Source organism: Salvelinus fontinalis, chromosome 20, assembly GCF_029448725.1.
Source record: "Salvelinus fontinalis isolate EN_2023a chromosome 20, ASM2944872v1, whole genome shotgun sequence".
Lineage (NCBI taxonomy): Eukaryota > Metazoa > Chordata > Actinopteri > Salmoniformes > Salmonidae > Salvelinus > Salvelinus fontinalis.
The window spans coordinates 14,681,530-14,703,692 of NC_074684.1; the positions used below are offsets into that span (position 1 = coordinate 14,681,530).

The 22,163-nt window shown below is 43.2% G+C and overlaps 1 protein-coding gene across 7 annotated transcripts in view; it reads right to left on the reverse strand.

Annotated features, from left to right (window-relative positions):
• The window catches only part of ppp1r13bb (protein phosphatase 1, regulatory subunit 13Bb), an 85,988-nt gene that overhangs the window by 12,563 nt on the left and 51,262 nt on the right, over positions 1-22,163 (reverse strand). For 5 of the 7 annotated variants that reach the window (XM_055872489.1, XM_055872488.1, XM_055872491.1 and 2 more), the window contains 6 exons: positions 14,776-14,950; positions 13,935-14,134; positions 11,909-12,073; positions 11,171-11,363; positions 9,966-10,085; positions 187-320 (listed from right to left, as the gene is read on the reverse strand). In XM_055872489.1, coding sequence (XP_055728464.1) covers positions 187-320; positions 9,966-10,085; positions 11,171-11,363; positions 11,909-12,073; positions 13,935-14,134; positions 14,776-14,950 — 987 coding nt within the window. The remainder of the gene's footprint in view (positions 1-186; positions 321-9,965; positions 10,086-11,170; positions 11,364-11,908; positions 12,074-13,934; positions 14,135-14,775; positions 14,951-22,163) is intronic. The other 2 variants (XM_055872486.1, XM_055872487.1) reach the window with 2 other exon arrangements.

The window sequence follows — 22,163 nt, forward strand, 5'->3', positions numbered from 1 at the left end:
ATGTTGCATGCTGCGAGGGGTTGTTTTGGGGACAAAACAAATGTTGGCCCAACACTAAAAAAGCTAAGATACTCGATATTTACTATTCTGTTAGTCAGCACCCCTCCAATATTTTTGAGTGTGCGTCAACTCATGATTTTTATTAAAGCTTTACGAACAACAAACAATGTTAAAGCAATGACTGACCTTGTCTGCTGCGGTAGCAGCAGGGGAGCCCGGAGGGGGAATCTTTCCCTGCGTGTCCAGCCCAGACTCCGGCCAGTCGGGGGGCTTGAGAGAGGCATTGCCCTTGCCAAGGGTGGGCCAGCCAGCGTCATTAGCTAAGGGTGGAGAGGGGAGAATGGGGTACGCTGAGTGTGGTCTAAGAGAGTTACCTGTGAGAATTTTGTTAAAGCAGAGACTGCTGTAGAACTCTCTAGATAGGGATACAGCACATCTGTATAGATCATTGTTTCCCAATCCTGGTCCCGAGAAGCCAAATGCACATTTTGCCCAGACCAGGATTGGGAAGGAGTATACTGGTATGAATGTTTGCCATGATGGGGTGAGTGTAAAAGATGATACTGCTACACTGGGCAGGCAAATGCAGTAGTGTGGAGAGTGTTCGTTTAGATGGGTGAACCGTAACAAGAGCTAGCTGGTACGCTACAGAGTACAGACACTGTTGCTGGGTGAAAGGGAGACGTACTTAGGGTCCTGTTCAATGGAAACCAGTTACTAGTTGGTGGGGCAAGGAACAAAATACTTCTTGCTGTTTCACACAGTAAGCATGGTTCGACACTGCTGACATGAATCCAAATGTAGATTCAAATGCACATACACTATATATACACACAAAAGTATGTGGACACCCTTTCAAATGAGTAGATTTGTCTATTCCAGCCACATCCGCTGCTAACAGGTGTATAAAATCAAGCACACAGCCATGCAATCCCCATACACAAACATTGGCAGTAGAATGGCCTTACTGAAGAGCTCAGTGACTTTCAATGTGGCACAGCCATAGCATGCCACCTTTCCAACAAGTCAGTTCATCAAATTTCTGTCCTGCTAAAGCTGCCCCGGTCAACAGTAAGTGCTGTTATTGTGAAGTGGAAACGTCTAGGAGCAACAACGGCTCAGCCGCGAAGTGGTAGGCCACACAAGCTCACAGAACAACACTGCAGAGCGCTGAAGCGCGTAGCGCATAAAAAAAGTCTGTCCTCGGCAGTTCCAAACTGCCTCTGGAAGCAACGTCAGCACAACAACTGCTCCTCGGGAGCGTCATGAAATGGGTTTCCATGACCGAACAGCCTAAGATCGAACAAGCCTAAGATCACCATGCACAATGCCAAGCGTTGGCTGGAGTGGTGTAAAGCTCTCCGTCTGGAGCAGTGGAAACGCGCTTCACGATCTGGCAGACTTACGGACAAATCTAGGTTTGGCGAATGCCAGCAGAACGCTACCTGCCCCAATGCATAGTTCCAACTGTACAGTGTGGTGGAGGAGGAATAATGGTCTGGGGCTATTTTCCATGGTTTGGGCAAGGCCCCTTAGTTTCAGTGAAGGGAAATGTTAGCACTACAGCATACAATGACGTTGTAGACAATTCTGTGCTTCCAAATTTGTGTCAGTTTGGGGAAGGCCCTTTCCTGTTTCAACATGACAATGTCCCCCATGCACAAAGCGAGGTCCATACAGAAATGGTTTGTCGAGATCTGTGTGGAAGAACTTGACTGGCCTGTCGAGCCCTGCCCTCAACCCCATCGAACACCTTCAGGATGAATTGGAATACAGACTGCGAGCCAGGTCTAATCACCCAGCATCAGCACCCAGCCTCACTAATGCTGGTGGCTGAATGGAAGCAAGTCCCCGCAGCAATGTTCCAAAATCTAGTGGAAAGCCTTCTCAGAAGAGTGGATGCTGTTATTACAGCAAAGGGGTCCAACTCCATATTAATGCCTATGATTTTGGAATGAGAAGTTCGACGAGAAGGTGTCCACATACTTTTGGTTATGTAGTGTACTTACTAATGGTGACAATTTCATAGTGCAAAAGAATTGTGCAAAGTTTAAAACATAACATAAACCTTATTATGATGCAGCGTGATTTAATTTGAAACTTTTCTTCAACAATGTACGTTATAAAGAGGTGACTATTAATGTATTATGCAGTTCACTCAAATAATTGCCTCCCTATACATTATTAAAAGAAAGTTTCAAATTAAATCATGCTGCCAGATTATGACGTTTAGTAATTTTTGCCCTATGAAAATTTCGCCACAAGTATGTTCTATCATGCTGTCAGCAAAGATTAGGAAAGGGAAAAGGGAGGGAGGGAAAGAGACAAATAAATGTAAAAAAAAAAATATAGAACAATGAATCATTTCTGAAATACAGTGCATTCAGAATGTATTCAGACCTCGACTTTCTTTACATTTTGTTAATTTTAGCCTTATTCCAAAAATGGATTAAATAGTTTCCATCAATACTCCATGACAAAGCAAAAACTTTTGTAGAAAAAAAAAAGTAATAAGCAATTTATTAGTATTCAGACCCTTTACTCAGTACTTTGTTGAAGCACCATTGGCAGTGATTACTGCCTCGAGTCTTCTTGAGTATGACGCTACAAGCTTGGCACAGCTGCCAAGTTTCTCCCATTCTTCTCTGCAGAACCTCTCAAGTTCGGTCAGGTTGGATGGGGGGGGAGTCACTGCAAGGCTATTTTCAGGTCTCTACAGAGATGTTTGATTGGGTTCAAGTCTGGGCTCTGACTGGGCCACTCAAGGACATTTAGAGACTTGTTCAGAAGTCACGCCTGTGTTGTCTTGGTTGTGTGCTTAGGGTCGTTGTCCTGTTGGAAGGTGAACCTTTGCCCCAGTCTGAAGTCCTGAGCAGGTGTTCATCAAGGATCCCCACAGCATGATGCTGCCAACACCATGCTTCACCGTAGGGATGGTGCAAGGTTTCCTCCAGACGTGACACTTGGCATTCAGGACGAGTTCAATCTTGGTTTTGTCTGACCAGAGAATCTTGTTTCTCATGGTCAGGTGCCTTTTGGAAAACTCCAAGCGGGCTGTCATGTGACTTTTACTGAGGAGTGTCTTTCATCTGGAAATTCTACCATAAAGGCCTGATTGGTGGAGTGCTGCAGAGACAGCTGTCCTTCTGGAAGGTTCTCCCATCTCCACAGAGGAACTGTCAGATTGCTCAGTTTAGCTGGGTGGCCAGCTCTAGGAAGAGTCTTGGTGGTTTCAAACTTCTTTCATTTAAGAATGGAGGCCACTGCATTCTTGGGGACCGTCAATGCTGCAGACTTTTTGTAGTACCCTTCCCCAGATCTGTGCCGACACAATCCTGTCTCGGAGCTCTACGGACAATTCCTTCGCCCTCATGGCTTGATTTTTGCTCTAAAAACTTTGGGACCATATATTAGACAGGTATGTGCCTTTTCAAATCATGTCCAATCAACTGAATTAACCACGATGGAAACCAATCAAGTTGTAGAAACATCAAGGATGATCAATGGTAACAGGATGCACCTGAGCACAAATACACAAGTCTCATAGCCAATGGTCTGAATACTTATTTAAAATTTTTATACATTTGCAAAAAAACTGTTTTTGCTTTGTCATTATGGGGTATTGTGTGTAGATTGATGAGGGAAAAAAATGAATTAGAATAAGGCTGTAGCATAACAAAATGTGGGAAAAGTCAAGGGGTCTGAATACTTTCCGAATGCACTGTATCATGATTTGAAAATCCCCCTGAAGAGTGGGATTCAAAGGCCCCCAGGTCGTATTCAAATTTGTCCAATAAGAAAAGCTTGTTATGGTTTTCAGTTGCAAAACGTTTCGCTATGGTGTACACTAATAATTACGACCGTGATGTTAAGCCGTTTTGTCTCTCCTGTCATCCCCCAATTTCCACCAAACTTTCAAATGTAGCTTCTTCCACACAACTGGTGCCATTCAATTAAAGTAGGAACTTGCCCTTCATATGCTCAACTTTGAAACTGAAATTGCTAATTTAGTCAAACTTTGTTGTTATAAAAGTAATCAAATTACATTTTGTAATTCTAAAAGCTCGAGAACAGCAGTATTCATTAATCCAAATTCTTAAACCATACATTTTAGGAAGCGCTAAAGATAGTTGAATATACATATCCTTGTCAGCCAGTCCAATTGTGACCATTTTAAACATACATGTCTTAAAGTCAGACTCAGTATGTCTAGCTCATTAAGTCAAAAATAAAATGGCACATTTTATATTCTAGTTTAACATTTTACTTAGATAGTAAGTAAAGTAAGTAACCTTGCACAAGCCTTAGGCAGAACGGCTCATATCTTCTGTTTCTGTAATGTGAGGCAGCTTGATGTACAAGTACACCCCCTGGAAAGGACACTAGTCTATCGCAGTGCAAAATTGACAGATTAAAGTTTAATTAGTGGGATTACTATTTGAATGCTCTATCACTGCTACTCGAGAGGGAAATGGTTAGGTGGGTTATGGAATGGTCAAAGATCAAAGCTCAAATTTACTGAGCTGGCTTCAGAGGTAAATTTGACGCCATTGATCCAGGTATGGAGAGCGGAGGAGCGCAGTGAACCTTCCCAGAGTAGCTAATTGCGCTCGCGCTCGTTCAGGATCAGCAGTGCTTTGCTGTCTAACATCTTGAAAGCACTCACACCAAACATTTTAAGATTTTTTTGTTTGTTTGCATTAGCACCAAATGGTCAGAGAGTGGTGTTCTTGAACAATCCACACCCCTGTGTAATGTGATAGGATGACTTTTTAGTTATTTTAATAGTGATTCCACAGTTGCTTAATTAAACATGATCTTATATCTGTTGTTAACTTAATAGGAGCATGAGGTAGAATCAGGTATTACTGTTAGATACAAGCCTACACAGACAACAGCCCTTGCAGGGTAATATTGATTGCTGTAATAGGAATGGTTCTAGTTGTCCATGTGTCTGAGTATGCGCCACATTTGTGAGCTGTGACTGTAATAGGATCACTTAACAAAAAACAGTATTATGTTCAGTAGTAGACTGTTGATAAATTGTGTCAAGATATTCAACTTACCGCCTCATCAAAAATAAAATACACCTGCTAGCCAGCAGCATGGAGAGCTGCACCGTTTAAGTTTTGACTAGTTTATTTTACAGTTGAAGTCGGAAGTTTACATACACCTTAGCCAAATACATTTAAACTCAGTTTTTCACAATTCCTGACATTTAATCCTAGTAAATAATCCCTGTCTTAGGTCAGTTAGGATCACCACTTTATTTTAAGAATGTGAAATGTCAGAATAATAGTAGAGAATTATTTCAGCTTTTATTTATTTCATCACATTCCCAGTGGGTCAGAAGTTTACATACACTCAATTAATATTTGGCAGTATTGCCTTAATTTTTTTACTTGGGTCAAACGTTTTGGGTAGCCTCCCACAATAAGTTGGGTGAATTTTTTCGCCCATTCCTCCTGACAGAGCTGGTGTAACCGAGTCAGGTTTGTAGGCCTCCTTGCTCGCACACACTTTTTCAGTTCTGCCCACACATTTTCTATGGGATTGAGGTTAGGGCTTTGTGATGACCACTCCAATACCTTGACTTTGTTGTTCTTAAGCCATTTTGCCACAACTTTGGAAGTATGCTTGGGTCATTGTCCATTTGGAAGATCCATTTGCGACCAAGCTGTAACTTCCTGACTGACGTCTTGAGATGTTGCTTCAATATATCCACATAATTTTCCTGCCTCATGATGCCATCTATTTTGTGAAGTGCACCAGTCCATCCTGCAGCAAAGCACCCCCACAACATGATGCTGCCACCCCTGTGCTTCACGGTTGGGATGGTATTCTTCGGCTTGCAAGCTCCCCTTTTCTCCTCCAAACATAAAGATTGTCATTATGGCCAAACAGTTATATTTTTGTTTCATCAGACCAGAGAACATTTATCCCAAAAGTACAATCTTTGTCCCCATGCGCAGTTGCAAACCGTAGTCTGGCTTTATGGCGTTTAGGAGCAGTGCTCCGCTTAACCTGAATGGCCGCTCAGCAATTATGTCGATATAGGACTCGTTTTACTGTGGATATAGGTACTTTTGTACACCTCCAATTGACTCAAATTATGTCAATTAGCCTATCAGAAGATTCTAAAGCCATGACATAATTTTCTGGAATTTTCCAAGCTGTTTAACTTCTTTGTGATAGGGGGCAGCATTTTCACTTTTGGATGAATTGCGTGCCCATAGTGAACTGCCTGCTACTCTGTCCCAGATGCTAATACACTGCTCAAAAAAATAAAGGGAACACTTAAACAACACAATGTAACTCCAAGTCAATCACACTTCTGTGAAATCAAACTGTCCACTTAGGAAGCAACACTGATTGACAATAAATTTCACATGCTGTTGTGCAAATGGAATAGACAACAGGTGGAAATTATAGGCAATTAGCAAGACACCCCCAATAAAGGAGTGGTTCTGCAGGTGGTGACCACAGACCACTTCTCAGTTCCTATGCTTCCTGGCTGATGTTTTGGTCACTTTTGAATGCTGGCGGTGCTTTCACTCTAGTGGTAGCATGAGACGGAGTCTACAACCCACATAAGTGGCTCAGGTAGTGCAGCTCATCCAGGATGGCACATCAATGCGAGCTGTGGCAAGAAGGTTTGCTGTGTCTGTCAGCGTAGTGTCCAGAGCATGGAGGCGCTACCAGGAGACAGGCCAGTACATCAGGAGACGCGGAGGAGGCCGTAGGAGGGCAACAACCCAGCAGCAGGACTGCTAACTCCGCCTTTGCGCAAGGAGGAGCAGGTGGAGCACTGCCAGAGCCCTGCAAAATGACCTCCAGCAGGCCACAAATGTGCATGTGTCTGCTCAAACGGTCAGAAACAGACTCCATGAGGGTGGTATGAGGGCTCGACGTCCACAGGTGGGGGTTGTGCTTACAGCCCAACACCGTGCAGGACGTTTGGCATTTGCCAGAGAACACCAAGATTGGCAAATTCGCCACTGGCGCCCTGTGCTCTTCACAGATAAAAGCAGGTTCACACTGAGCACATGTGACAGACGTGAAAGAGTCTGGAGACGCCGTGGAGAACGTTCTGCTGCCTGCAACATCCTCCAGCATGACCGGTTTGGCGGTGGGTCAGTCATGGTGTGGGGTGGCATTTCTTTGGGGGGCCGCACAGCCCTCCATGTGCTCGCCAGAGGTAGCCTGACTGCCATTAGGTACCGAGATGAGATCCTCAGATCCCTTGTGAGACCATATGCTGGTGCGGTTGGCCCTGGGTTCCTCCTAATGCAAGACAATGCTAGACCTCATGTGGCTGGAGTGTGTCAGCAGTTCCTGCAGAGGAAGGCATTGATGCTATGGACTGGCACGCCCGTTCCCCAGACCTGAATCCAATTGAGCACATCTGGGACATCATGTCTCGCTCCATCCACCAACGCCACGTTGCACCACAGACTGTCCAGGAGTTGGCGGATGCTTTAGTCCAGGTCTGGGAGGAGATCCCTCAGGATACCATCCGCCACCTCATCATGAGCATGCCCAGGCGTTGTAGTGAGGTCATACAGGCACGTGGAGGCCACACACACTACTGAGCCTCATTTTGAATTGTTTTAAGGACATTAAATTAAAGTTGGATCATCAGCCTATATTGTGGTTTTCCTCTTTAATTTTGAGTGTGACTCCAAATCCAGACCTCCATGGGTTGATAAATTTGATTTCCATTGATCATTTTTGTGTGATTTCGTTATCAGCACATTCAACTATGTAAAGACAAAAGTATTTCGTAAGAATATTTCATTCATTCAGATCTAGGCTGTGTTATTTTAGTGTTCCCTTTATTTTTTTGAGCAGTGTATATACATATTATTATTACTATTGGATAGAAAACACTGAAGTTTCTAAAACTGTTTTAATGATGTCTGTGAGTATAACAGAACTCATATGGCAGGCAAAAACCTGAGAAAAAATCCAAACAGGAAGTGAGAATTCTGAGACTGGTCGATGTTAGTCATCGCCTATTCAATTCCCTGTAATATATGGATCTGTTTGCACTTCCTACGCCTTCCACTAGATGTCAACAGTCTGTAGAACGCTGAACTCTAGTGTGATGTGGGGCCGGATGGGAGGTGTTTCAGTCATTGGCCTGGCATATTGCCAGTTCTTGGTCACGCGCTTTCCTCATGATATCGCCATGCGTTCCATTACTTATAGAGACTGAAAAGAATTCTCCGGTTGGAACCTTATTGGATATAAATGATAACATCCTGAAGATTGATTCTCTACTAAGTTTGACCAGTTTATTCGACTTGTAATTGAAGTTTTCGTCCGACGTTTGGACACGTGTACTACACATGCTAGCAAAAGTAGCTAATTGGACATAAGTAATGGATATTATCGAACAAAACAACGATTTATTTTGGAACTAGGATTCCTGGCAGTGCATTCTGATGAACATAATCAAAGGTAAGGGAATATTTATGATGTAATTTCGTATTTCTGTTGACTCCAACATGGCGGAGAAAGGTTGTTAAATCTGAGCGCCGTATCAGACGGTGTCATAACATGGTGTGCTTTTTATGTAATAAAAATAAAATAATTCTGACACAGCGGTTGCATTAAGAACAAGTGTATCTTTAATTCTGTGTAAAACATGTATCTTTCATCAAAGTTTATGATGAGTATTTCTGTTATTTGACGTGACTGCAATTACTCCGGATATTTTGGAGGCATTTCTGAACATGGCGCCCATGTAAACCGAGATTTGTGGATAGAAATATGCACATTATCGAACAAAACATAAATGTATTGTGTAACATGATGTCCTATGAGTGTCATCTGATGAAGATCAAAGGTTAGTGATTAATTTGATCTTTATTTCTGCTTTTTGTGACTACTATATTTTGCTGGGAAAATGGCTGTGTTTTTCTGTGGCTATGTACTGAGCTAACATAATTGTTTGGTGTGCTTTCCCAGTAAATCCTTTTTGAAATCAGAGATGTTGGCTGGATTCACAACATGTGTAGCTTTGATTTGGTGTCTTTCATGTGTGATTTCATGAAAGATTGATTTTTATAGTAATATATTTGAATTTGCTACGCTACATTTTTTTCTGGATTTTGGCCAAGTGGGACGCTACCGTCCCACCTATCCCAGAGAAGTTAAGGGCACAGTCAACTTCGTGTATGTCAACCTCTGACCCACTGGAATTGTGATACAGTGAATTGTAAGTGAAATAATCTGTCTGTAAACAATTGTTGGAAAAATTACTTGTGTCATGCACAAAGTAGATGAACTAACCGACTTGCCAAATCTATAGTTTGTTAACAAGAAATTTGTGGAGTGGTTGAAAAACGAGTTTTAATGACTCCAACCTAAGTGTATGTAAACTTCTGACTTCAACTGTATGTTGTATTAGCCTATCGTTCTCGGTTTGTTTATGTAACTAAGTGTGTAGCCCAGCAGGTCTATTGAATAGCCTACTATGTTTATGGTATTTCTTTTTATGAGGAACCACTCCAAAAAACATTTATTTCTTATATTAGGTCCCTCAGCAGTAACGTTTTTAAGATGGAGCACTTTCTGTAAATATGTGTTGTGTAACTCATGACTTTATAAACGTGATAGCTCACATTATGTTTGATACAGAATAGTGAGTGTAGCAATCAGGATGGTTTCACCAGGCTAGCAAGAGAGTTTAAAGTGTCCTTAAAAAAATAAAACTTGACATTACGAGCTAGAGTTTCCGAATGTGTAAAGGCCAGTGTCTAAGTCACATGCTGAAGATCCTGCCCACTACTGCAGAGGTAAGGTTCAAAGGGCCGTCCGTCCCTCCCGCTTGACAACCGCTCCAGGGTGAAGTTTCCCCTTGGTACAGATCTAGAACCAGCATCCCCTCCTCCAATCCTATCCAGGATCAGTGTCTAGGGACTACTTCACCCTACACCTACGCAACCTGCCACACTCACGGGACATGCCGTCCGAGCCACCCGAGCGCGCCTCCGGAGGGGAAGGGGGCAGTGGGTCCACCACGATGTCTAAATCAGACACCTTCCACGGGCCGAGGGGCTTTCGCACTGTGTCCGCCCCTGGACGAACGTGGTAGATAGGGATAGGAGTAGGGGTATCACCCCCCCCCAGTGGAACAAAGACAATCACAGGACACCACAGCACGGGACGGGAGAGGGAAAGAGAAGGAAAGAACGGAGGGAGGGAAACACAGGATACACCACAGAGTAAAAAAGGGGAGAGAAGAAGGTTAGAGGAGGAGAGAAATAGAAAGAAAAAAAGTAATGAAGGAGTATCAACTGTAAAGCCTGTAAGGAGAGAGACATGGGCTTCAGGATCACTGGCGATGGTGATCATGGGGAACCAGAGGATTTGAGACTGGGAGGCTGTTCTTCGGCCTCCTGATGGATACTGCCTGCTCTGGGCAAACTTTAAATATTTAAGCCTGATGAAAAGCATCCTTTGTAGTGTTAAATTATGCTCCCCCATCAGATTTTTGGATGCAGTTTAATGGTAAAACAAAATAAAATATTTAACAGATCACATAAGTTAAAACAAAGATCCTGCTATATCCATGACATTCAGTAGAAATATTGTGTCAGATTTACAGGGGAAATTACCATGCAAATGTGTAGTTCTAACTGTCTGATACGGACTTGGACCAGGGATGCAGCACTCTGTGTTTGCTGTTTTTTGGTATTTTAAATCAGTACCTGTTCTAAACCATGCATGCCTGGTGACGTGAATTCACCAATTGTGTTGCTGGCGGAAAACATGAGGACTACAGTTTTTCACGAGTGGCTAGGAAGCTCAATAATTAGTCTTCATGTGTCCCTCTCAACCACTATCAAATACATCCATTGTCAAGTCATTATGGCTGTCTTGAAGTAGAGCCAAAGACAGAAAGAGTACAAACGTGAAGACAGATAAAAGTTGAGAAAAAGAGATTGAATCATAGGAGAAAGCATGAGAGAGCAACAAAGACAGTTGAGTAATATGTCAGGTTATTGGAAAACCAACCACACAGAGTGCTCCGTGGTGCCCCAATCCCAACCTTAAGCATTAGTGGGAATAATGCAAAACTGACTCAAGATCAGCATCTTGGGGCAACTACACCCTATACCATACCGGGTGAAGAGAGTCCATGATAGCAAGGTAGACCAACCTGATTTGGAGCGGGCATGATTGGCTGGGGCGTTGACACCCAGTGTCTGGGGTTTCATAGGTTCGGGGGGTCCAGTGTAGCCTCCCTCTTGTCTACCCGGCAGAGGGACCTGAATGTAGGGCCCCACGGCTGCCACCCGGCCCAGAGTCCCTGGGGCCGGCTGGGGAGATGGAGGCCCGTTGGTCCTGTTTAGCTTTAGGGAGAAAGAGGGGACCACAGAGAGAAAGCGTTGTGTAGAGGGAGGGGAGCGAGAGGGGACCACAGAAAAAAGGATGGGGAAAGCGAGGGGGGAACCACAGAGAAAGGGAAGATGGAAGGAGAGATTAGGGTTAGTATCAATATTAAGTAATGGACCCCATCGTAAGTGTGTGTATTGATGTGTATTGAGTCTTGTTAATATTTTCTTGTATTCTGTTCTGTTTAAGGGAATACACTATCCTGGGTTCTAATCTGTTTCTGCTCTCTTGCCAACTGCTTAGGCATTGGCAATGAGACAGGGAGTTGGCATGATGCTGATAGCAAACAGATTGGCACTTTACCAGCTTTTGAATGTCCCAAAAGAGCCAACAGAAGTGAGCTTACCCATACATATGACAGGTGGGTAGGAGAGTGTTTGTGTCCGTGCTGTGCATTCCTAGCCCAGGTTTTTATTGTAAGAGGCTATATTAATGCATAAGTTTGCTGTGTGTGTTTTCCTTAGTGTGAGTTTGTTTGTGCATTGTCCGTTCCTAGCCTTACAGGTAAGTTCTCTTTTTGACGTGCCTCAGCTTTTTTCTTATAGAGGCGCTCCCGCAGCTCTCCGATGCGCTTGTCCATGAGGGTCACCTCCATGTTGCGTTTGTTGAGCAGATCCTTCTGCTGCTGCAGCTTACTGTTCTGATCCTGGTTCAGCTTGTTGCGGATCTGAGGGTGACACACACGCACGCCAACAAACACACACAAACAAAAGCACACAGGTTCACACGCACATACACACAGAATAGAAAGACAAAGAGTTAGCACACAGGTATGAATATGGGAAGTAAAAATAGGCCCAGACACACACGTGTGCACAAACATAACCCCAATAATACAAAAGTATATTTAGCATCTATTTCCATCTAGTTTGCTGTCCACAAGCAGCAGGCCGCAGAGTTGTTTCCCCATTGTGAAGTTTTGAAGTTGCACTTTTCTGAAAAGCGCGTCAGTTCACACAGAAGAAACAGCTAAGGAGATAGTCCTTTGCGTTTGTTTCGCCTACCAATCCAATGATTTTTAACGCACGGAAGGAGTGCACAAGTGCAAACTTTGGGAGAAAAGACAGATTATTTGGATGCAGGGAAAGAGTCGAAGGGTAGCGTTTTAGTGAGTCTGAGGCAGGGTTTATTTTGGGGCAGTTCTACTCCTTAACTATTCTTTTGTTTATTCGACAGGATTGAAAGAGAGAAGTAGATAGGAGAGAGACCCATGCTCGCAGCAGTAGTAAACAGTACATGTGATCCAGAGGCAGCGGGTTAGTTTGCTGGACCACCCCACTGAGTCCTCTGGCCCCAGATTTTCAAAACATTTAATCCAAATCAAAATGATCCTGTGTTGCGTTAAATTATGCTCCCCTTCAGATGTAGTCCCTCTTTTTTGGATGCAATTATAACACTGGATCAAATCTCTAACATATCACATTCAATACAACAAATCAAATCGCGTGCACATATTTTCCAGATGTTATTGTTATTGTGTAACGAAATGCTTATGTTCCTAGCTCCAACAGTGCAGTAATACCTAATACATGCAAATCCCCAAAATCAAAAGGTATTAAGAATATAGAAATATTAGAATGAGCAACTAGCTGGCTAGTAACAGTGAAGTTCAGGACAGTGTATTGGGCGGAGGCCAGCTAGTGGTGACCATTTAACAGTCCGCATTCTAGATAGTAGCGGGGTGAACAGGCCGTGGCTCGGGTGGCTGAGGTCCTTGATAATCTTCTTGGCCTTCCTGTGACTCCGGGTGCTGTAGATGTCCTGGAGGGCAGCTTTGGGCTGACAGCACTACCTTTGGAGAGTCCTCGTTTACGGATGGTGCAGTTGCCGTACCAGGCGGTTACACAGCCCGACAGGATGCTCTCAATGATGCATCTGTAGAAATTTGTGAGGGTCTTAGGGGCCAAGCCACATTTCTTTAGCCCCCTGAGGTTGAAGAGGCACTGTTGTGCCTTCACCACACTGTCTGTGTGGATAGACCATTTCAGGTTGTCAGTGATGTGTACACCAAGGAATTTGAAGCTTTTCACCCTCTCCACGTTGAAGGAGAGGTTATTTTCCTGGCAACACTCCACCAGTACCTTCAACTCCTCCTTGTAGGTGGTCTTGTCGTTGTTGGTAATCAGGCCTATCACTTGTGTCGCGTGGCTAGGCAGTCGTGGGTGAACAGGGAGAACAGGAATGGGCTAAGCACGCAACCTTGTGGGTCGCCCGTGATGATATCAGCATAGCAGAGGTATTGCTGCCTCCCTTCACCACTTGGGGTCGGCCTGTCAGGAAGTCCAGGACCCAGTTGCATAGGGCGGGGTTCAGACCCAGGGTCCCAAGCTTAGTGATGAGCCTGGAGGGCACTATAGTGTTGAAGGCTGAACAGTGAACCATTGACAATTGGGTAAAATGAAGGCGAACAACATTGAAATGGGGGAACAGTACTGATACAATACAGGATAATTTTGATCGGAATCAAAAGTTGGGCACTGGAGCAGAGGGTTTCTGATGGAACATTAGTTCAGAACACTAAACTCTACCTGCAGCTCCTGGTAGAGTTTGCGTAGCTCCAGGGCTGCAGTGCTGGTGACCTGTCCTCCCAGCGCAGACTGCAGGCCATTGAGCTTTCCCCGCCGCAGGTCCTCCAGCTGCAGACTCAGCTGCTCTACCCGCAGCACAGCTGACTGCAGCTCCACCTGCTTTTCCTGGAACAGCCCACTCACCTGCTCAATCTCTGCCGCTTTAGGGGTGGAGGGAGGAGGATTTAGGATTTAGTTAAGTTTATCACACATAAAGGTGCGGTTTTCCACACATTTTAAGTCTAATCCTTGACTTAAAAGCGTTTTTCAATGTACTTTTAAATCCAGGACTAAACTTAAACTGTGTCCAGGAAACCACCCCATCAAAAGACAACCTGATATATTTAAGCAACAAGGCCTGAGGAGGTGTGGTATGTGGCCAATATACCATGGTTAAGGGCTGTTCTTATGCACAACGCAACACAGAGCGCCTGGATACAACCCTTAGCCGTGGTATATCAGCCATATATCACAAACCCCTGAGGTGCCTTATTGCTATTATAAACTGGTTACCAATGTAATTAGAGTAGTAAAACTAAAATGTTTTGTCATACTGGTGGTATACGGTCTGATATACCACGTCTGTCAGCCAATCAGCATTCAGGGCAGTTTATAAAAAAATCATTGAGGATGACATAAAAAAAGTTGCATTACTTATTTCCATTGTGGTCCATAGTACACACATTGTGGATAACATGGGACGCACATACACACACGTGGAAACAGTGTAGAGGTGAGTTGGGGTGAGGTGGATGGACACAGCGTACACGTGGTGGGTGTGTTTATACATGTGTAAACTTACACAGGTTGCCGTTGATGACTTTGCTGTAGTCCACCTGACCCCTCATGGCGCGGATCTTCTTAAGCTTGGCCTCCTGGCTCTCCACGCGCTCTTTGAGCCTCTGCAGCTTCTCGCTCTCAGACACCGACTGCTGCTGCCGCCGCTCCTGCTGCTTCAGGTAGCGCAGACGCTGCTCCTACAGATAGAGGGAGAGAAAGAAAATTAGAGAGAGAGAGACAGGGAAGGAGAAAGCAAGAAGGGGAGATGGAAAGGGATGCAGAGGGGAGAAAAGAGTGATTAGAAATGGTCAACGGTCTTCAACCTGATGCATAGCGAACACATTTGAAGGTGTGAACATCATCTGCACGTGTGCATGGACAACACCGCAATCTGTAACAGCGTGTGACATTCGTGGTTTAAGCCCATGTTACACATACATACACTCCACCGGTCACACACACTTGTGTTGCACACTTTGATCACACATTGCTGGCACGCAAGCACACACAACAGTCCTCAAAAGACCCTGACATACAGATGAGCTTCCATCTAATAGCTAAAAGTTCATCTATTCATCATTAATTATATAAACGGATGTCCATATAAGAAATACATTAGCGACTGGGTTTGAACTCTGAAGGAGGAGGAATGACTTCATCTCTCTGAGTTTCTCAACTGTGTGTTGCTCTAATTCAAGTTCCAAGAGAGGAGATGACAGGCCAATGTTTCCAAATGACTGCAGGGTTTCAAGTAGACCTACTTTTTAAAATAAAATCACTTCTCTGCCATTTGGCACAGAGGTTCCCTGCACGGCCAAATCGGTCAATCATGATGACGACCTAGTTTGGAGTCGAAACATTGTCCTTGTCTTAAAGACCTTGGGAACATCATACCAGTTTGAGGATTTATAGTTTTGTTCTACGTTATCCTTTCAGATCCAGCACCTGGGAAACATTTTTATTATTATGGGTGTGTACAGAAATATAGACTGCCTACATATTATCTCTTGGTCAATGCGTTCCTCTAATAAGGAGCCAAATCTACTAACAAGGTAAAGACTCTTTACAGACATTATAGCATTGGCTAAGCTAGCTTGAAGCTATTCCACAACGCTGGCTAGCAAGCCGCTGAGGCGAGCACTACAGCTAGCCTAATAGCTGGTGAATAATAGCTAATGTGGACCCACTCAAGACCAACAGAGAAATGCTCCGAATGTCCTTCAGTGGAGGTAGGGTGAATTTGGCTGGCTGGACCACAAATGCAAATGGATAAAATGAGAAAAAGAAAATGACAACCGCAAGAAGGCACACACAAAAACCTGCCTGCCTCACTCTCCACATAATGGAATTCAGTCCCAAGTCTCTGCAATGGAGAGCATTAATCATGTGCGCGCACACACACACACAGGCCAGCAGCATGGCGGAACGTATGCTCCCTAGTCCCTACTGAATCCAGAAGTGTTTGGATGTGTTCCAAATTACCCTGTATTCCCTATAGTGCACTACTTTTTTAAAAAGGGCAAAAAAATGAATAAATGTTGTCACATACCCAACACTAACCGCTAGACTACGTGCCGCCTTAATGTGCACTACCTAGGTAATAGGGGTCCATTTAGGATGCAGGCCTTCACTGGCTAAGTGAATAGAAGCTATAAAATGGCCAGAGCTGCAGTGGCCTCACTGATACCCAACTACTCAGCCCCATGGCTCAGATGACTGAATAGTTTGAACAACTGTTGCAACTAATATTTCTAATGTCTTCCCAATGATATTTCACAAGATATAGGCTTAACTAAACATGTGATTAGAGGTCATGACATTTAAATACTGGCATAAAAATTGTATTTCCACAGTAATAAAAAGTGCCATTGAAAATTATAAATGAATGTAATTTTTCCTGTGTTGTGCTACATTTTGCAGGAAAACAGACTACTGCCAACAACACTGAAATAATACCTGAAAACTTTAGAGATTATACATCGACGTTGATATTTGTCGAATCGGGAGTTTAAGTGCTGGACTATAACAAAAGCATGTGACCCTTTGCTTTCCTGAAAGCCTGACATCGGACGTCTTCTTATGGATGGAAAATGGGCACCATCAAATTCAAGTCTGGACCTCAAAGCATGGGTTGAATATGGTTGAGGGAACAGAAACAAAAAACAAAAAATAACATTTGAGGAAGAGAAGTGGGAAATAAAGTGATCTACAGTGCCTTTAGAAAGTATTCACAGCCCTTGACTTATTCCCCCCAAAATGTTGTTCCAGCCTGAATAAAAAAGGGATTAAATTAATTTCTCACCCACTACACACACACACACAATACCCCATAATGACAAATTGAAAACATGTTTTTAGAAATGTTTGCTCATTTATTGAAAATGAAATACAAAAATCCAATTTACATAAGAATTCACATCCCTGAGTCAATACTTTGTAGGAGGACCTTAGACAGCTATTAGAGCTGTAAATCTGTAAGAGCTTTCCACACCTGGATTGTGCAACATTTGACAAATTATTATTTTCAAAATACTTAAAGCTCTATCAATTTTATTGTTGATCATTGCTAGACAACCATTTTCAGGTCTTGCCATAGATTGAAGTAGACTACTCGAGCACTCAGGAACATTCACTGTCTTCTTGGTAAGCAACTCCAGTTTAGATTTGGCTTTGTATTTTAGTTACGGTCCTGCTGAAAGGTGAATTGACCTCCCAGTGTTTGGTGGAAAGCAGACTAAACCAGGTTTACCTCTAGGATTTTGCCTGTGCTTAGCTCCATTACGTTTCTTTTTTTTATCCTGAAAAACTCCCCAGTCCTTAACGATTAAAAACATACCCATAAAATGTTGCAGCCACCACTATGCTTGACAAAATGGAGAGTGATACTCAGTAATGTGTTGTATTGGATTTGCCCTAAACATAACACTTTGTATTCAGGACAAAAAGTGAATTGCTTTGTCATATTTTTTGCAGTGTTACTTTAGTGCAATTTTGCAAACAGGATGCAATTTTTTGAATATTGTTATTCTGTACAGGCTTCTTTCTTTTCACTGTCAGTAAGGTTACTATTATGGAGTAACTACAATATTCTTGATCCATCCTCAGTTTTCTCCTATCACAGTCATTAAACTTTGTAACTGTTTTAAAGACACCATTGGCTTCATTGTGAAATAACTATGCAGTTTCCTTTCTCTCCCACAACTGAGTTTGGAAAGTTTTAAATGTTACATGCACAAGAATAGTGAAATGCTGCAGAAATGTTTTGGTACCTTTCCCCAGACCTGTGCTTGGAAACAATCCCGTCTTGGAGTTCTACAGACAATTCATTCCACCTCATGGCTTGGTTTTTGCTCTGACATACACTGTCAACTGTGGGACCTTATATAGGCAGGTGTGTGCCTTTCCAAATCATTTCCAATCAATTGAATTTACCACAGGTGGACTACAATCAAGTTGTAGAAACATCTTGAGGATGATCAATGGAAACATGATGCACCTGAGCTCAATTTGGAGTGTCATAGCAAAGGGTCCGAATACTTACGTAAATAAGGTATGTTTAAACACTAATTTATCAAATTTTCTAAAAAAATGTTTTTTCCTTGTCATTATGGGATATTGTGTGTAGATTGAGGGGAAAAAACTATTGAATCCATTTTAGAACAAAGCTATAACGTAACAAAATGTGGAAAAAGCCAAGGGGTTTGAATACTTTCCGAATGCACTGTACACAGCGCTCTTTCCATGACAGACTGACCAGGTGAATCCTGGTGAAAGCTATGTTCCCTTACTGATATCACTTGTTAAATCCAATTCAAATCAGTGTAGATGGAGAGGAGACAGGTTAAAGAATTATTTTTAAGCCTGGAGACAATTGAGACATGGATTGTGTATGCGTGTGAATGGGCAAGACAACATATTTAAGTGCCTTTGAATGGGGTATGGAAGTAGGTGCCAGGCGCACCAATTTGAGTGTCAAGAACTACAACGCTGCTGGGTTTTTCACACTCAACAGTTTCCCATGTGTATCAAGAACGGTCCACCACCCAAAGGACATCCAGCCAACTTGACAACTGTGGGAAGCATTGGAGTCAACATGGGCCAGCATCCCTGTGGACCGCTTCCAACACCATGTAGAGTCCATGCGGCGACGAATTGAGGCTGTTCTGAGGGCAAAAGAGGGGTGTACAACTAAATATTAGGAAGGCGTTTCTAATGTTTGCTATACTCAGTGTATGATCACAAGTCATACACTATATACACACAAAAGTATGTGGACACCCCTTCAAATTAGTGGATTCGGCTATTTCAGCCACACCGGTTGCTGACAGGTGTATAAAACCGAGCACACCGCCATGCAATCTCCATAGACAAACATTCGCAGTAGAATGGCCTTACTGAATAGCTCAGTGACATTCAACGTGGCACAGTCATAGGATTCCACCAAGTCAGTTCGTCAAATTTCTGCCCTGCTAGAGCGGCCCCGGTCAACTGGAAGTGCTGTTATTGTGAACTGGAAGCAACAACAGCTCAGCCGCAAAGTGGTAGGCCTCACAAGCTCACAGAACGGTACCGCAGAGTGCTGAAGTGCGTAGCACATCTGTCCTCGATTGCAACACTCACTACTGGAGTTCCAAACTTCCTCTGGAAGCAACTTCAACACAAGAACTGTTCATCGGGAGCTTTATGATATCGGTTTCCATGGCAGAGCAGCCTCACACAAGCTGAAGATCACAGTGCGCAATTCCAAGCGTCGGCTGGAGTGGTGAAAAGCTCACCGCCATTGGACTCTGGAGCAGTTAAAACGTGTTTTCTGGAGTGATGAATCACACTTCACCATCTGGCAGTTCAATGGACAAATCTGTTTGGCGGATGCCAGGAGAACGCCACCTACCCCAACGCGTAGGTCCAACTGTAAAGTTGGGTGGAGGAATAATGGTCTTGGGCTGTTTTTCATGGTTCATGCTAGGCCCCTTAGTTCCAGTGAAGGGGCATTATACGCTACAGCATACAATGACATTCTAGACGATTCTGTGCTCCAACTTTGTGGCAACAGTTTGGGGAGGACCCTTTCCTGTTTCAGCATGACAATGTCCCCGTGCACAAAGTGAGGTCCATAGAGAAATGGTTTGTCGAGATTGGTGTGGAAGAACTTGACTGGCCTGCACACAGCTGACCTCAAAACCATAGAACAACTTTGGGATGAATTGGAACGCCGACTGCGAGCCAGGCCTAATTGATGTGCCCTTGGAGAAAGGCACTTAACCCTAATTGTTCCAGAGTTGCCGCTAATAATGGCAGACCCTGGCCTTGACCGCACTCTACGAGGCGGTCTCAAGGAGAGCGGGATATGCAAAAACCACATTTTCAATACACACGTGTACGTGTGAAATAGATAAATAATAAGCAACCACCAAATTATTATAACACTAAAATAAAGTGCAATGTGCATGTGAAATCAATATGTGACCGCGGCTCAGACAGGCCTATGCTATAATGTTTTCTTACATAGAGAAATATATGCGAACTTGTGTGACTCTCATAAAGGGGTACCAAAGTGCTTCTCATTTCCCATTCCTGGGTAATGTGACGGGCTGTCACTGTTAAGAAGCTCTCTGTAGCCCTGGAGGTCCATCTATCCGTAGTAAGAGGTACACATGGTGAATTGGCCAATTCATTGACAACTTCAGCTTGCGTGTACTACCTGTTTGCTTAAATGAGTGCCAGAGGACAAAGTTTGTAACATGGCTCGAGCACCTTTCACGAGATGCTGAAACCCCCTATTCTTCTCAACCACTGAGAATAGGGGCATATCTGTAGATATAGACATACCTATCGCTATTACAATTTCTTTGGTCCGGTCAGAATCCTCTGTGAAGGGCTGCAGCTTGAATGGAGAGGGGAGACGAAGTCGTGTTATTGTTTTTTTTGCGTTTCTGTCTTGCTCCGGCGGTAGGAATACTGGGGTGATGTCGGCGTAAATGTGTCAACATGTTTGAGGTGTTGGCAGCTGCATAGGCTATTCTCGTTGAGCAGTGGCGACATACTCTTAAGGTCTATCGCCGTTGGTATCTACTGGGAAGTAAACATTTAAACGATGGAGAATCCTCCTGGTTTATCGATCCCACCACTCGCCATTGTACAGAACTAGTTCCCGGCTGCGCCTCACAAAAGGACAGTTTGAAATTAGCCAATTGAGATTAGAATTTTGATCACAACATGCGGACAGGCTCTAGTTATTTTAATGGAATAGCCTGAAAGGTTTTTTCAGATGATTTACTCAAGAGGCATACAACGCAGCATAGGCATAGTGTTTTGTTTTTTTGTGTGTGTTTTTTAAATAGCGGTATTCATTTGGGTTTACAATGCCGAACTAACCGAGGTCGCAGCACCAAACGGTTCAGTACAAATGTGTACCGTTGCACCCCGAATTAAAACACTTTCAAAATGTTCTAGAGCATTCACTGATATCTATTAATTAAAATGATATGCAATTGGAATCTATAAATTGTGTTAACATCAGGAAATCTGATGTGAAACCTGCCCAGTACATTGCACTCTGTATGAAAATCCCTTAGGAGTGCATCACATCCAGAAAAGAGGTACAGGTAACCCATTTTCACTAAATGCTTTCATAATGAGTGCACCAAACTTTACTTAAAGCTAGAAAAAGTCTAAATAATAATGCTTAGCTATTGCTGATTTAACCATAGGGTCATAGACATTTATAGAGATCACAACGTTGTATCTGTCCCATTATGGAGTCTACTACATCCATGAGTTGGTAAAAAACTTAAAGGGTGCATACTGCCACCTGGAGTGTGTTATTTGAACCAGTATAAAGTCAAGGTTGGCGATTTACTGCCACCTACAGGTATGGAATATTCGCTCACGAGTATAATTGACTAATCCCTCCTGATGACCTGCAGAGAATTATGTGATCCTTCCTTAACCCATAGGTAGTCCCACCCGGTTGACTACTTCAAAATGGTTAAAGTCCTCAATGGCACAGCCTATGCTAAAACAGGCTTTTGGGCACTAGCGTCCTCTTCAACATCTCTATGCTATATTGCTATGCAACAGACTACAAGTGACAACTATAAAACCAATACACTACTAGATCTGAATCTCTTGCACTTGTATTATATCCCAGTATGACCAATTTCCCTAAAACAAGTAGCCTATGTAGTTCTACCATTTGTAACATTGTTGTTTCAATGATGAGTCGACGTAAATCATTAGCTATGGATGGCAAAATGTTTTTTAAGATGAAATCCACCCAATAGAATGTTCCATTGTTGTTTAATAGTCATTTTCAATGAGCATGTGAACATTCCAACTTGTCTCAACATTCCTTAAAATCAGCCTGCAAACATTCTATTGCTTAAACTCCCATACAACAAGATATAGAAA